This window comes from Bos taurus, chromosome 8 (assembly GCF_002263795.3).
Source record: "Bos taurus isolate L1 Dominette 01449 registration number 42190680 breed Hereford chromosome 8, ARS-UCD2.0, whole genome shotgun sequence".
Classification (NCBI taxonomy): Eukaryota; Metazoa; Chordata; class Mammalia; order Artiodactyla; family Bovidae; genus Bos; species Bos taurus.
Window position 1 is genome coordinate 62,763,324 of NC_037335.1, and position 15,521 is coordinate 62,778,844.

Sequence of the window (15,521 nt, forward strand, 5' to 3'; positions counted from 1 at the left end):
AGGGCAACGTTCAAAATATTTAACAGCCAGCGTGTATGAGCACAACGGTCAGGGGGGTAGGAAGCAGCGGGTAGGGCCAGCTGGGGCCTGCAGCTGACAGCCTGCCTGGCCCTTCCGCCATCCTGCCCAGCTTTCTCTGCTTGTTTTTGAGGGCCTGCCTCTTCCTGCCTGATTCTGCATCCAAGGCCCTAACTCAGTCTGCCCCTCCAGGCTGCTTCTCTCCCCAGCTACTTTCCACACAGCGGCTGGAAATACCCTCATGCATCCAAACCCTAATATCCTATTTCCCCCCCAGCAGATGCTCTGGCAGCCCCCTGCTGTGCCTGGCTCCTGGTCAGCTGACCCTCACCCTCATGCCTTTATAGAATGTTCCAGACTGGGAACGGGTTTGGTTAAGAGACCTGAGTCCAAGCCGAGCTCGCCCCTGTCTGCTGTGACCTCATGTGTCTCTCCGTGACCTCGGCGAGTCCCTGCCCCTCCCAGGGTGTTAGTTTCTTTACCTGTGAATGAACAACTTAGATGGAGCTCCCGTGGTTCAGTGAGGAGTTTCTGGAGAAATGCGAGTCTTCGGCAGCTGACTGCTCTCTTTCTTTCTCTCCCTCTCTCTCTCTCTCTGTGCACCTGCCCCGCAACCACCACTGTAGAATGCACTGCTGCCCGCGGGCCTGAGGCAGAAGGATCAGACCACCAAGGCGCCCACAGGCCCCTTTAGAAGGGAGGAGCTCTTGGATCACTTGGAAAAGCAAGCAAAGGAGTTTAAGGACCGAGAAGATCTGGTCCCCTACACAGGGGAGAAGCGAGGTACTGGACGATGTTGTGCTTTTGAGTACGTCACCCCTCCATGCATCACTGAGTGCCAGCTGTCAGCCAGGCCCCGTGTCGGGCCAGATGTGACCGGGCCGCCTTGCCTTCATCCCTGCCTGGCCCAGAGTTACAGCCCAGCTCCAAAAGCATCAATGTGTGAGGTAGATTTAGTGAAGTTTGGGGCTCAACCAGGCCCGCAACACTTCCCCTTAAGTCCCCTCTAACTAGGGTGTCCTGATTACTCTTCATCCAAACCTGATATAGTTGAAAGGGAAAGAAGGAACTATTAAAATGATATCAGGACATGAGGCCCAGGCAAAGCCTGTGCCCTCCAACCAGAAACAAGAGATACCCTCTCCCTACCCTAACTGTCCCTGCTCTTTTCCCACAGCCCCTCTGTCTGGCAGCTGCAGCTTCCCTTCCTTCATCTGTCCCCCCATGACTCTCTGCCCCAGCCTAAGGCACACCATCTAGAATCGGGGAACAGAGAGGCACCCCGACTACCCAACCCTTCCAGAACTTCCCTTACACTCCAAACCCTCCTCCTGTCCTCTGGGATCATGCTCATCCTTGCTCACTGCCCTGCTGCCCCCTCAGGCCTCTTTCTGTTCCCCAGACACTCCCAGCTCTTTTCCACCTTAGGACCCTTGCCAGATGCCTTCCGCCTGGAATGCAGGTCCTCTGTCTGGCTCCATGCTGTCTTCAGGGCTGGCTCCCCTCTTCTGTAAGAGATGTGATGGTTAGAAGCACAGATTGGAGCTGCATCTACTCTGGCTGCAATCTTGGCACTACCCCTTACTAGCTGTGTGAACTTGAGTACATTTGTTTGTTGGCCGCACTGCAAGCCTTGTGGTATCTTATTAGTCCCTGACCAGGGATGGAACCTGCACCCCCTGTGGTGGAAGCTCAGAGTCTTAACCACTGGACTGCCAGGGAATTCCCTCAAGTACATTTTTAAACCTGCTGTGCCTCCATTTCCTCATTTGTGAAATGGGGGTGATGAAAAGAATATTATTACCAGCCTCCTGAGGGTGTTCTGAAGATCAAGTTTATATATATATATAAAGCACTTAGCACAGCACCTGGCCCATCATGAATGCAATATCAGTATCAGCTATTATTACCCTCTTGGTCTCAACTGTACTGTCTCCTTTTTCAGGAAAGCCTTTCCTGTCCCCACTGGTTAGCACATTCCATCCATTCAACTCCCCCTCGGTTAGTCTCCATCTCAGAAGCCTTTGTGTGTTCTTCAGAACAATTTATTCACACTGGCCTGTAAGCTCCATGAGGCAGGCACTCAGACACTTTTGCTCACACAGTTCCCGTAGCACCCAGCAGGGCTCAAGAGAGACGTGTTGAATGAATGCTGCTGCTACTGCTAAGTCACTTCAGTCGTGTCCGACTCTGTGCAACCCCATAGACGGCAGCCCACTAGGCTCCTCTGTTCCTGGGATTCTCCAGGCAAGAACACTGGAGTGGGTTGCCATTTCCTTCTCCAATGCATGAAAGTGAAAAGTAATACGTTCAAATTGATTACATGCATAATGGATCTTGTAGACTTTTTCCTTAGAATATAAGCTCGATGGGTACTAGTACCACATCTGTCTAGTTCATTATTATATTCCTGTACCTCATAAGCCCTAGCACATTGTAGGCACCCAGTAAATAGTTGTTGAATGAAAGCATTCATTCTAATTAATTAATTGGGTAATTCTTTATTTTCTGCCTCTTCCGTTCTCATCCCCCCAAGGATGTCAGCATGGTGCGCCAAGGGTCCCTGTCTGTGGCTTTGTCCCTATGTCAACTGAGCAACTGAGCAGGCATGCCCTGTTGTGTTAGCAAATCCAGTACACAGAGTAACTGCCTGATAAATAATAAAATGAAAGGGCAGGGAGGGGTGGACATTGCAGGGAGGATGTCAAGCCATCCAGCACTTGCAGTTGGAGCTATCCAGATTTTACCAAAAACCTGGAAGGTCAGGAAAGCCCAGGAAATATCTGGAACACAGAGCTTTGGAAAAATTGTGTGATCTGAGGCATCCTGGAGTGGGAGGCAGGGGAAGGGAGCCTGTACCATAAAGCCTAGGTGTGCCCGGCTGAGGGTATAGGTGCAAGCTGATTTTAAGCAAGGTGCTTGTGCCTTGAGGAGTGATTTCAGGTGCAGCAGGTAAAGATTTTAAAAAATCTCTGGATTTCGAGAGGTCTTAAAACTCCCGCTAGCCCATCTACACATCTGAAAACTGGGGAAAGCAAGGCTGTGAGAGTCAAGAGCAGGTCTGGGTGGACAGTTGGTGAGTCATTACTGCCATCTGCTCCCTTGTGTAGCCCTCCCCCTCCCAGGGGAGGAGCTGGAGATGAGATGGGGGATGGGGAGAGAATCTGGGCGGCACACCAACCAATCTTGCTGCCCCTTCGCAGAATGCTGACCTGGCCTTGAGCCAGGAACAGCTCTCCAGACTCCCAGAGCCTGAATGCCTTCATCAAAGGCCAGGCTGACCCAAGGAGGGTAGCTATAATTTATTCTATTTTCACAACGATGACAAGCCTAAAAGGTTTATCATCACTAACATCATCACCACCAGCATCAGCATCATCATAAAATATTTACATGATGATTGTTGGAGTCCATGTATAATGAATAAGCACAGGTCTCAACAGAGAGAGTGTGGAAGGAGACATTCCAGCTGTAAAAGGCAGACTCAGGGCCATTCAGCCCAGCCCTGCTGAGCACCTGCCCCACACTGGGCCTAGAGGGAGCCTGGGCTGAGGGGAAAAAGCATATCAGTCACTACAAGATCTGGCAGGATGTAGTAGGGGCCATAAACTGGTGCAAAATCTTGAGGAATTTGGATTTTCCTTCACTCTCATTCAAGTGGGGGAATCAGAACAAAGTTCCAAGCAGGGTATTTTCATTGCGCAGGTTTGGCTGCATGTGCTAAAGAAACAAGTAAAATGAAAGAGACTTAAGATGAGAATTTAGTTTTCTTTTACTTAGTAGAGCTGCAGGGTTAGGCATTCCAAGGTTGGTAAGACATCTTTCTTGGGGTTAGGAATCAAGAGCTTTTCCAGTTTTTCATTTTTCCATCCTTGCAATACATCTTTGTCCTCATGGTTCTTTTTGCTGCTGAAGCTCCAGTCATCATAGCCATATCCCAACTAGTAAGATGAAGGAAGGGAAGAAGTCTGAGTCTTGTAATATCTGAGTCACCACCTCTATGGAGACACCTGCTACAGTAGTATAGTAAACTATGTCTTAAATATTTACTGAATGTTCATCCTAGTTACTGCATTAGCCACTTTCACAGTTTGTTTTCTTTTCCGCCATTTTTGCCCTTTTCCAGATCCACCTCTGGTGAAAGTTATTATACATTTTCTCCCAGATGATTTCTTGCCTGTTCTGCTTATATAGGTAACTGATCTTTGCTGTAAACATTTTAAGTAATAAAGTAATTCTTTCCACTGAGAGATGGCCCCCTGGTCCTATGTTAGTGAATATCCTTGTGGACATTTCTCTTTGCACTTCCCATCCCTCTTCATCTGTGGTCCAAGTCACTATCATCTGTCATCCAGACTTTTGCAGGAGACTCTTAACCATCAACCATCTCTTGGCTTCCATCCTGGCCCCATTTCAGGTTATTCTCAATCAATAGCCAAAGTGAGCAGTTTTGTTTTGTTTTTTTAAATTAAATTCACATAACATTAACTATTTTAAAGTGAACAATTCAGTAGCATTTAGTATATACACAATGTTGTGTGACTACCATCTCTATCTAGATCTAAAACATTTTCATCCAAAATAAAACCCTGTACCCAATAAGCAGTTACTCTCCATGCCCCCCTGTCCCCCACCCCTGGCTATCACCAATCTGTTTCTATAGATTTACCTATTCTGGATATCTCCTCTAAATTATATCATATAATATGTGACTTTGTGTGTCTGGCTTCTTTCACTTAGAATATTGTTTTCAAGACTCATTCATTCCCTTTTATTCCTGAATGATATTCCACAGTCTGTCCATTTATCCATTGATAAACATTTTGGTAGTTTTTGGCTATTGTGATTAGTGCTGCTATGAGCATTCCTGTATAAGTATTTGCTTGGGTAACTGTTTTCCGTTCTTTGGGGTATATAGGAGTGAAATTGCTAGATCATATGTAATTCTACATTTAATTTTTTGAAGAACTACCAAACTATTTTCCAAAGCAACTGCACCGTTTCACATTCCCACCAGCAATATATGAGGGTCAGTTTCTCCACATCCTTGCCAACGCTTGTTAGTTTCCATTTTAACTTTTGGTTTTTGTTATAGTCATTATCACGATTGTGAAGAGGTCTCTCGTTCTGATTCTGATTTGCATTTCCCTAATGACCAGTGTTGTTGAGCATCTTATCATGTGCTTGTTGCCCATCTGTACAACTGACCCTCCGTATCTGTAGGTTCTGTATTCATGGATTCAACCAACCATGAATCAGAAATATGTTTTTAAATTCCACAAATTTTAAAAAAGCAAAACTTGAATTTGTCTCACACTGGCAACTATTTACATAGTATTTACATTGTAGTAGGTATACATAATCTAGAGACGATTTAAAGTATACAGGAGGATGTGTGTAGGTTATATGCAAATATTATGCCATTTTATATAAGTGACTTGAGCACCCAATCCCCCTTAGATACCAAGAGGCAATTGTATATCCTCTTTGGAGAAATGTCTATAAGCCCTTTGCTCATTTTTAAATAGGTTGTTTTTCTTTTGGTAGTTGAGTTGTTAAAGTTCTTTATATATTCCGAATACTAGACCCTATAAAAATATATGATTTTTGAATATTTTTTCTTCTTCCATATGTTGTCTTTCTACTTTCTTGATGATGTCCTTTGATGCACAAAGGTTTTAAATTTTAAATTCAATTGATCAATTTTTCTCTAGTTGCTTATTCTTTTTTGTCATATCTAGGAATACTTTGCCAGATCTAAGGTCATGAAGATTTATGTTTATGTGTTCTTCTAAGAATTTTATAGTTTTAACTATTATACTTAAGTCATTGGTCTGTTTCCAGTTGGTTTTTTGTATATGGTGTGAGAGAGAGATCCAGCTTTATCTTTTTGCCTATTGATGTTGTCCCAGCACCATTTCTTGAAGACACTATTTTTCCCCATTCAATGGATTTGACAAGTTCATCAAAAGTCAGTTTGCTTAAGATGTATGGGTTTATTTCTGGAGTCTCAATTCTACCTCATTGTGTTGTATGTCTATACTTATGTTAGTGCCACATTGCTTAATCTTATAGTAAGTTTTCAAATCAGGAAGTCTGAAACCTCCAACTTTGTTTTTATCAAGATTTTTGACTAGAGTCCCTTACAATCACATGAATTTGAGGTTTGGCTTTTCTATTTCTGAAAAAAAAAAAAAAAAAAGATGTAAGGATGACTTTGAATCTGTGGGTTGTTTGGGGCAGTATTACCATTTTAATATTGCCTTCCAATCTTTGAAATTGGGATTCCTTTTTGCTTGTTTAGGTCTTCTTTAATTTTTTTCAGCAGTGTTTTCTGGGCTTTCTGAGTAGCTCAGTAAAAGAATCTGCCTGCCAATGCAGGAGATTGTACAAATCCTTCACCTCCTTGGTTAAATTTATTCCTAAGTATTTTGTTCTTTAGGATGCTATTGTAGATGAAATTATTTTTCTAATTTTCCTTTAAGATTTTTCATTGCCGGTGTATAGAAATACCACTTAGATTTCTATGTTAATCTTGTACCCTGTTTTTTTTGTGTGTGTGGAATCTTTAGGGTTTTCTACATATAAGATCATATCGTCTGAGAACAGAGATAATTTTACTTTTTCCTTTCCAGTCTGGATACCATTTATTTCTTGTCCATTCACTCTGACTAGAACTCTATGTACACAGTCGGGTAGGAGCAGTGAGAGTGGGCATCCTCGCCTTGCCCCTGATCTGAGGGTCTCATTTCCCCACTCTGTTAGATTCCAGCTCACAGATCATCTTCCCTGACCACCCTACCCCGAAGAGCAGAGTCCACCTCACCCACACCCCAGCCTGGAACTTCCTAATCTTTTGCTTGGCTTTATTTTCCTTTGTGATGCTTAGTACTGTCTGATATCTTTACACGTTTGCTTGTTACCTGTCTTCTTTCACTAAACTGTAAACTATTCCCTGCTGTCCACCTAGTGCCAAGAAAAGTACCTAGAACATAGGAAGGACTCAATAAATTGTTAATTGTTGTTCAGTCGCTAAGTTGTGTCCGACTTTTTGCAACCCCATGAGCTGCAGCATGCAAGGCTTCCCTGTCTTTCACTATCTCCCGGAGTTTGCTCAAACTCATGTCCATTGAGTCAGTGATGCCATCCAACCATCTCATCCTCTGTCTCCCCCTTCTCCTCTTGCCCTCAGTCTTTCCCAGCATCAGAGTTTTTCCACTGAGTCAGCTCTTCACATCTGGTGGCCAAGTATTGGAGCTTCAGCTTCAGCATCAGTCCTTCCAATAAATATTCAGGGTTGATTGCAACTCAATAAACATGTTGCATGAATAAAGGTGTGTGTGTGTGTGTGTGTGTGTGTGTGTGTATGCAATTTTTCAGGCTTCCCAGGTGGCACTAGTGGTAAAGAACCTGCCTGCCAATGCAGGAGACATAAGAGCCGCAGGTTCAATCCCTGTGTCGGGAAGATCTTCTTGAGGCTTGCATGGCAACCCACTCCAGTATTCTTGCGTGCAGAATCCCATGGACAGAGGAGCCTGCTGGGTACATAGGGTCACACAGAGTCAGACACAACTGAGCAATTTGGCATGCATGCATGGAATTTTTCATAACCGGAATTAAATAATGTATGCTATTCTGTAAGCTTGCTTTTGATAGCTTACAGTGAACAGTGTTGGATTATTGATCTCTGAAGAAGAAGATTTAGCTTCGGGACCAGGGACCAGGCTTGATCACTCAAGAACTTTTGTGTAGCAGAGTTTTATTAAAGTATGAAAAGGGACAGAGAAAGCTTCTGACATAGACATCAGAAGGGGGACGGAGAGTGCCCCCCTTGCTAGTGTTAGCAAGCTGTTTTATGTCTGTTAGAAAGTTATTAATCAGATAAGAAAGACACCTCAAGGCTGACGGAGTTTCACCAGACCCCTGTCCCACAATGTGCAGATTTGAGATAGGATGGCACATGGTGTGTCATCCCCCAGCCATAAAACAATTGATATGAGTACAGGTTTTTTGAGCTATTGTCGGCCAAAAGTTAGTCTTAGGTGGAACCATTTTGAAGAAAGGCAAATACATAGTTTTCATTAACATAGCTTAAGGAAAACATTTCCAGAAGAAAAACGCATTGGTTAGCTCAAGGTTTGAGAAAAGTTAAGTTCAGGTGGAACCAGGTGTCATCATAGCAACACAGAATTTTAAGAGACACTTGCAGCCTATTTCCTCCATTTGGAGACCCCTGGCCTTCCTGCCTGTTAACCTCTCACTTTTTCACACATGTTGTCTTGGGCATTTTCCTTCCTTAGTGAGTAGAGCTCTCCATCATCCTTTTGCAGGATCGCCATTGTATGGATGCCCCATAATTTCTTCAAAAGGCCATCTTGGTGCACTCTGTAGCCGCCAACCATCCCCGTGTGTGCCTCTTTGCTCTCTCATTCAGTTATGAGTCTGACACTTTAAAAATATAGTGTCCCAAGTTTCTCGCTATTCGTCTTTTACTAATCTGAGTGTATGTATTTGTTTTAGAAATGTTTCTGAGTTTTTCTCTCATACCAGAACCCTTGTTTAGAGCATTCCAGACCCTGGCATTCGATTATATTTTTCTTTTGCATTTTTTTCTACTTACTGATTGTTAAAATTAATGACCAGCATTTTCAATAGTGAGCAGTCTCCTCTGACCAAGTTCTAAAGTTCTTCTTTTTAAACATAAGGGGTGCTTTGTTGGAGATCTCTGATTCCCTTTCTCTGAGCCACTTTGGCACTGGGTCCCCAGAGAGAGAAGCTTTAAGGGCATCTTGGCATGGAGGGATCCACAGGACTCTGGACGGTCCACCTGGGGTCATCGCCAGAGGCTGCCCCAGTGCAGTGGCGCTCTGTGTAACAAGCATCTCATGTGTTTTCAGGAAAGGTCTGGGTCCCCAAGCAGAAGCCGATGGACCCCGTGCTGGAAAGTGTGACACTGGAGCCAGAGCTGGAGGAGGCCCTGGCGAATGCCTCGGATGCGGAACTCTGTGACATCGCAGGTAGGAGGCACTCCTGATGCTTCCCCACGTCCTCTAAAGCATTTGACCTGCATCAGCAGGGGAGCCTTAGTGATTTATTTCAACATAAATACCCTCTCTGTTTCTGAAAAGGACTAGAGGAGGTGGAAACCTATTACCAAGAACTGAAATGAGTGAAATAGAGATAAAAACACCCAAACCCTTTCCACCTTGGAGCCCATCCTAGAGGAATGTGGGAGGCAGCCTAAGCCCTTCACCAGCCGTTGCATCAAACCCTGCCCAGGCCTCCTGGGAAGAAAGAGGAGAGGGGAGGAGACAGAGGGCTGCCGGCATCTCAGTCAAGGGGGCTCACAGAGGCCTGGAACAGGTCATCTGATTTTAGCACTTTGCGCAGTTCAGAGAGCTGGGCTTGGAGCTGATCACCCCACATCTCATGTTCATACAGCACCCTCCATCTTCCTGTGTGTTTCCATGTGATCTCCACAAACAGCCCCGAAAACTCCAGAAGGTGGCCTGGCATCCAGAGCCCTTCACCACCTGCTCTTGTCGCCTCGTTACTGTCTGGTCCCTGCCCCACTTGTTGGTATCCCTTTGTCGCCGGGGGTCAGGCTCTGGCTGCAGCGTGCCCACCATCATGCTGTGCTCCCTGGCCCAGTGCGGTAGCTGGTCTTTTTATTCAGCAGTCTTGGGGGGCTTCTAACCCTCACCCAGATGATGACAGGCGGGTGGATGGGATAGGGAGAGACTCAAGGCAAGTGGGAAGGGGAGAGGAAAGACGGGGTCAACTGTGAGGTCAGGGGAGGAGTCCAGTTCTCCGGAGTCTAAGTTGGTGTCATTAGTGAAGGTGGGTGCACTAGTCTGCCCAGCCTGCCCTAACGAGATACCACAGGCTGGTGACTTAAACAACAAAACCGTGTTTTCTCAATAGTTCTGGAGGTTAGCTGTCCAAGATCAAGGTGTCCGCAGGGTTGGTTCCCTCTGAGCCCTCTCTCCCGTGCTTGCACATGACCATATCTCTCTGTCACCCTGTGCGTGTGTCCCCCGGGGTCCCTTTGCGTGTCCTAATCTCCTTGTAAGTACACCAGGCAGATTGCATTAGGACCCACCTTAACAGCCTCATTGGCATTTAATCACTTCTTTAGAGACCTTATCTCTGAAAACAGTTACAAATTCTAAGGGGCTAGAAATCACCGTATTCAATATAGTAGAGGGACAAAGCAGGACACAATCAACAATTTTGGAGGGACAAAATTCAGCCGTAACAGTGAGGGAGGGACAAGTGTAGGGAAAATAAGGCCAATGGCCACCCACAGCGGGCAGGTGTATATGAAAGCCCTTGAGTTCTTCCAGGGTCCCCACTGGAGATAGGGAGGTAGGTGTCATCAGTATTGTCAAGCTCTAGGGTCTGGTGGGAGTGGGGTCTGGGGCTCTGGAGCCTAGGGCCCTGGCTGGGGTAGAAGTCTTTGGGAGAAGAGTGGAAATAGGATGAAGGTAACCACCGTGGATACCACGAATGGGTTGGGAACCCAAGGCCGAATCAAGATGGGCAGAGCCTAATGCAAGAGCTAGAGAGACAGTATGAGGGTTCTGTCTCTGGCACTGAGGGCCTGCCGGGAGACTCAGAGGCGAGGCCAGAGGCCAGTGAGGCTGCTGTTGCCAGGGGACTCAGGTGGCTGCAGTGTCATGCTTTTCGCATTCTCCAGCTGTTTTGTGCGTGTCATGTACCAGTATGATGACATTCTTAGGGGAGAGGGGGACCGGGAACCAGAGCCAGGTTGCAGCAACCTGAGGAGTGAACAAGGGGAGCCAATGTGTAGACCCTTAACCCAGATAGCCTTTCCTGGGGAGGCGGAACATTTGGGAAAAGACAAAGGGCGGTGGCTTGAAGGGTGTCAGGGCTGAGAGAGAAAGGTGTTCTCTTTCACTATGAAGTACACAGCAGTGAGGGTGTGACCCTGGAAATGCAGCACTTAGGTCAGGATACTCAACTGCTTTGCTCATCAAAACCCACACCTGTCACATTAGATCCCACGTTAGGCTCCTGGGACTGTCTTCCCGACTCAGAGTTTGCTTGCGTTCCGGTTCATCTGTGCACCTGGGCAGTGGGTGGGGGGCACAGTCGTCCAGCATCTCCACACTGGCTCACCCCAGCGACTGTTTTTGTCCTGGTCCTTCTCCTCTGATCACCCTCGTGACGTCACGCTCCTCGTTAGGCAGTTCAGAGGGATCATCAAATGACTCCACTGTCAGAACCGCCAGTTCCTATGCCAAAATAGAACTGCAATATCATGCTAAGTTTCTGTCTAGATTTCTTGAAACTATCCCTCTTTATTTTCGTTGGCATGGCTAATTACTAGTATCTATTCATGATACCATACACTTCCAACGCCCAGAAAGGAGAGCGGGAGCTGCAGGAGGACACCAGCGTTAACTGGCTAGCCTTGGATGCCTACTGTTGTGTGTCAGCTATTTTTGAAAGGTGGCCATGGAAGAAGGTGTGGAACATTTGTTGACCACCAACTATGTCCTCGCTGCTGTGGGCATTGCTTTCCACACCTTGCTGCATTTATTGACCACAGCGATCCTATGAAGTGAGTTTTATTGAAGTCCCCATTTTACAGACAGAGAAAGTCGGCATAGTGAGGTTATCCTTGCCCATGGGTTTGCACTCCGGCAGCTTGGTTCTAGGGTCTGCTCACAACATCACCACCCAGTACACCCTGGGAAGTGAACACAGAGTAGGGAGATGGGTGCATGGCTGAATCTCAGAGTCAGCCAGGGTGAGGATAGGAATTAGGAAAGGCTCTAGATGTCACACTAAAGCATTGAGGCCTGGGCTGGGGAGTGTTGGGAGAGGCCAGATGAAAGCAGGGGTTTGGTGGTGGTGGTGGTGTTGGGAGGATGAGGGGATGGAGGGGACAGGCCCCAGGTGAGGCCAAGGGCCAAGGTGGCCTGTGTCTAAGATGTGTTTCTGAAAGACCAGCTCCTCCTAGAGCTGGATCAGAGGACAAGATGGCTGAGATGATGAGTGTGGGCTTTTGGCCTGAGGCTCCCGAAAACAGAGCTGGGTGCCTTCAAGGACTGAGGAGAGCTGCCCAGCCAGGAGTCAATTTAAGAGATGAAGTCGCTGGAGGTGGGACATCTTGCTGGAGTGCTAGGGCTGTTGCTGGTGGTAGCTGGAGCCCCGAGTGGGTGATGCATTAGGGAACAAAGAGGAGGGCGTGCTGGGCACAAGGCTCTGCAGGTCCTCTCTGCGTCCTGCAACTCGATTCTCGGGCAGAGCATTTCTGTTAATTAAGCTTCCAATTGCGCTGGACTAACCATAAGAAAGCAGCCTGGTTCCTGCCCGTGCAGAACTGAGGTTAAACAATCCCCGAGGCCAACATGCAGGGACAGGTGGAAGCAAGTGTCCTAGGGAGAAAGGGCCGAGTGCAGAAGAGGACTCGTCAAGTGGTGGGGCCGTAAGATGAGGTGGGGACCAAAGCTGAACCGAAAGGAGAAAGAGTAGAGGTGAGCTAGGCCCGGAGATGGGTCCCAGTGGGAAGGAGGCTCTGAGCTGGGGATGAGGCAGCCCCTCTGAGCCGCTGCTTTACAGGTGCACGTGCGGCAGGCTTGATACCTGGCTGTGATGCGGATGTGTAGGGGGACACCCAGTAGGTGTGTCAAATGAGCCAGACCTGTGAACTCTCACTCACTCACTGTTTTCTCATCTGTGCATTCACTCACGAGTCAGCGTATACTGCTGGGATGAATCAGATCCAGTCCCTGACCTGGGGGCCCCAGGATGTGATGAAGAGGACAGAACAGAGACATACAAATATCAACATGCAGTGTTACCATAGGTGATGAGCAATGTGCTGGCCCCCGACTGTGCTAACTCCTTGGCACGTGGCCTTGAGTTGTAGCTCTGAGGCCACTGGGAGTCAGCTGCAAGCAAGTGCGTGATCACTGCCTCCCCTCCCCAGTCAGGGGTATGACCTTGACTCACCTTTGGGGAACTTTCAGGCAGGGCAGTACCCAAGAAGGAATTGAGGGTAGGGATACTTACCCTTCAGAACCCCAAGGCCACCCCAGGGTAGTTGGTACCCCCAGCTCCTGTGATGATCAGAAGCAGTCTTAATCAGACCACCCAGCTTCTGCTGTACTTGATGTCCTTAGACACCTCTTCTCCCCCGACACTACAAGGGACAGGGTATGGCTTATTCAGGAGTAGCTGGTTCAACTGCTCTGAGGTCCTGGGCTAGAGCCAGCTTCTCTCACCTGCTCCTAGGATGCAGGAAATACCTTCTGGCCATCTGCCTGAGTCAGCCCGAGCACTTGGCAGCTGGGGGAGCCAAGGATGTGTGCTGCTGTCTCTCTGTGTCCTAAGTCAAATCACCAACTGAGTGAACCCTGCCAAGGCAGAGTGAGGAAAGAGAACTCGATGTTCTTTTTCAGAGTTCAAAAATAGGCCTTTTTAAGTTTTGAGGAAGATCTAGACTTTTTTTTTTGTAAGAAATCACATTCCCCTGTGCTAAATTCAGCCCTGCCAGTATCTACAAAGAATGGAGCAGCAGGCAATGTTGATGTGCTGTGTTTCTGTCACTCATTCCTGGTGACACGGAGTGTGCAAAACCAAGCAAGGAGAAAGTCATGGTTTGGTCCTTGGGTCAGGAGAAGGGAATACTGGCTTCGGAGCCACCGGGCAGTCTGCTCAGTGGTGGAGATTTTACTTGGCCCCTCCCCGTCCAATCGTCCTCCCTCTCACCTTCTTAGAACTTTGAAAAGTGAAAGTAAAGTTGCTCAGTCGTGTCCAACTCTTTGCGACCCCGGGGACTGTAGCCTACCAGGCTCCTCCATCCATGGGATTTGAAGAATACTGGAGTGGGTTGCCATTTCCTTCTCTTTGAACTTTAATCTCCTCTGAATTGCAAAGTTGTTTTATTTCTTCTTATGACTGCTATTGATATACATTACCTCCTAGAATATATGTCGTCTGTCTTTAGAATTCTGAGGTCGAGGGGAAATGTTAGAACTTTAGACCAGTTGGTGACCTAGTATGTGGAGGTGTGGGTGAGAACATTAACTTAGAAGCCAGGAGGGTCTTCACCAAATCGTCTTTGACCAACCATTACCCTCTTGAGTTGACTCATTGGAAAAGACTCTGATGCTGGGAGGGATTGGGGGCAGGAGGAGAAGGGGACAACAGAGGATGAGATGGCTGGATGGCATCACTGACTCGATGGACGTGAGTCTGAGTGAACTCTGGGAGTTGGTGATGGACAGGGAGGCCTGGCGTGCTGCGATTCATGGGGTCACAAAGAGTCGGACATGACTGAGCGACTGATCTGATCTGACCCTCTTGAGCCTGCCAGAAAAATGGGGGTTGACAGTACCTGTCCTGGATGCTACTCGTAAAAATCAAACACTATAAGACGGTGAGAAATTGTCATGTGGCTATTAAGGCCCATGAGAAGGTAAGAGATCATCCCTCAAACATGATCCATTTTAGAGGTGAATAGACTGAGGCGCAAAAAGTGGAAGTCATCTGGACAGGGTTACTCAGTAAATTAGTACCGAGGCTCACCCAGAGTCCAGGTCTCCTTCCTCCATCCCCCAGCACTTCCTTGTAACCTTCCTGCCTCGGCCCCCTCTTTCTGGACCATTATGGAAAGCTATCATTCAAGCACAAAATGCATTTTCCATTTTCCCACCACTCTATACACTCTAAGCCAGAGAAGCCATCTGAGGTTACATCTTTCCTATGATTCCCAGCAACCTTTACAAACTGTTTTTCCAACCCTAAAACCCAGCAGCAGCCCAGAACCACCATCAGAGCCGCTGTCTGGGTGGGGCTGGAAGAGCCCACCCCAGAAGGTGACTCCAGGTGATCTGATGCACCTGCTGCTGACTCAAGCCTCAGCTCCCTCTGCCCACGGAGATGCAGCCTAAATTAAGGCCCAAAGAGCTCAAAACAGTGCAGAAGCCTCTCTCCTTACCAGTTCTTAACGATGAGCAGGCAGGTCTAATTTTAGCAGAGAAGACTCATAGAATGTGAGAAACAGAAGGGACTTTCAGATCATCTTGTCTTGTGGTTCTTAGCTCCCACTGAGCATCAGAAATCATCCAAAGAGATTAAAAATACATCTCCAGAGATTAGATCAGTTTGTCCAGGAGGACCACTGGTATTGTAAAGTTCCTGGGTCATTTGTATGTGTAGCCATGATTGAGAACCAGTGGTCTAGTCTTACCCCTTGTTGTACAGAAGAAGCTGAAACCCAGAAAGGGGAGTGGACTTATCCAAGGACACAGCAGCATCAAAGGCAGAGTCAGGACTGGAACTTGGGTCTCTTGACTCTTCACTAAAGCTTCCCATGTTATCTCTCTAACTAGAAATTGCATCTAATGAAATGGCCAGGGGAATTTTTTTTTTCTTTTTAATTAACAAATGTTTACCAAATCATCTTCTGAAAGAGGTCCAAGACAGAGAATACTCTTCCCTGATCTCTGGAAGCCCACAATCCAGTA

General features: G+C 47.1%; 1 protein-coding gene across 2 annotated transcripts in view; it reads left to right on the forward strand.

Annotated features, from left to right (window-relative positions):
* TMOD1 (tropomodulin 1) overlaps positions 1-15,521 on the forward strand; it is an 89,731-nt gene that overhangs the window by 40,339 nt on the left and 33,871 nt on the right. For both annotated transcript variants that reach the window (XM_024995989.2, NM_001079640.1), the window contains exons 3-4: positions 645-801; positions 8,916-9,035. In XM_024995989.2, the coding sequence (XP_024851757.1) occupies positions 645-801; positions 8,916-9,035 (277 nt within the window). The remainder of the gene's footprint in view (positions 1-644; positions 802-8,915; positions 9,036-15,521) is intronic.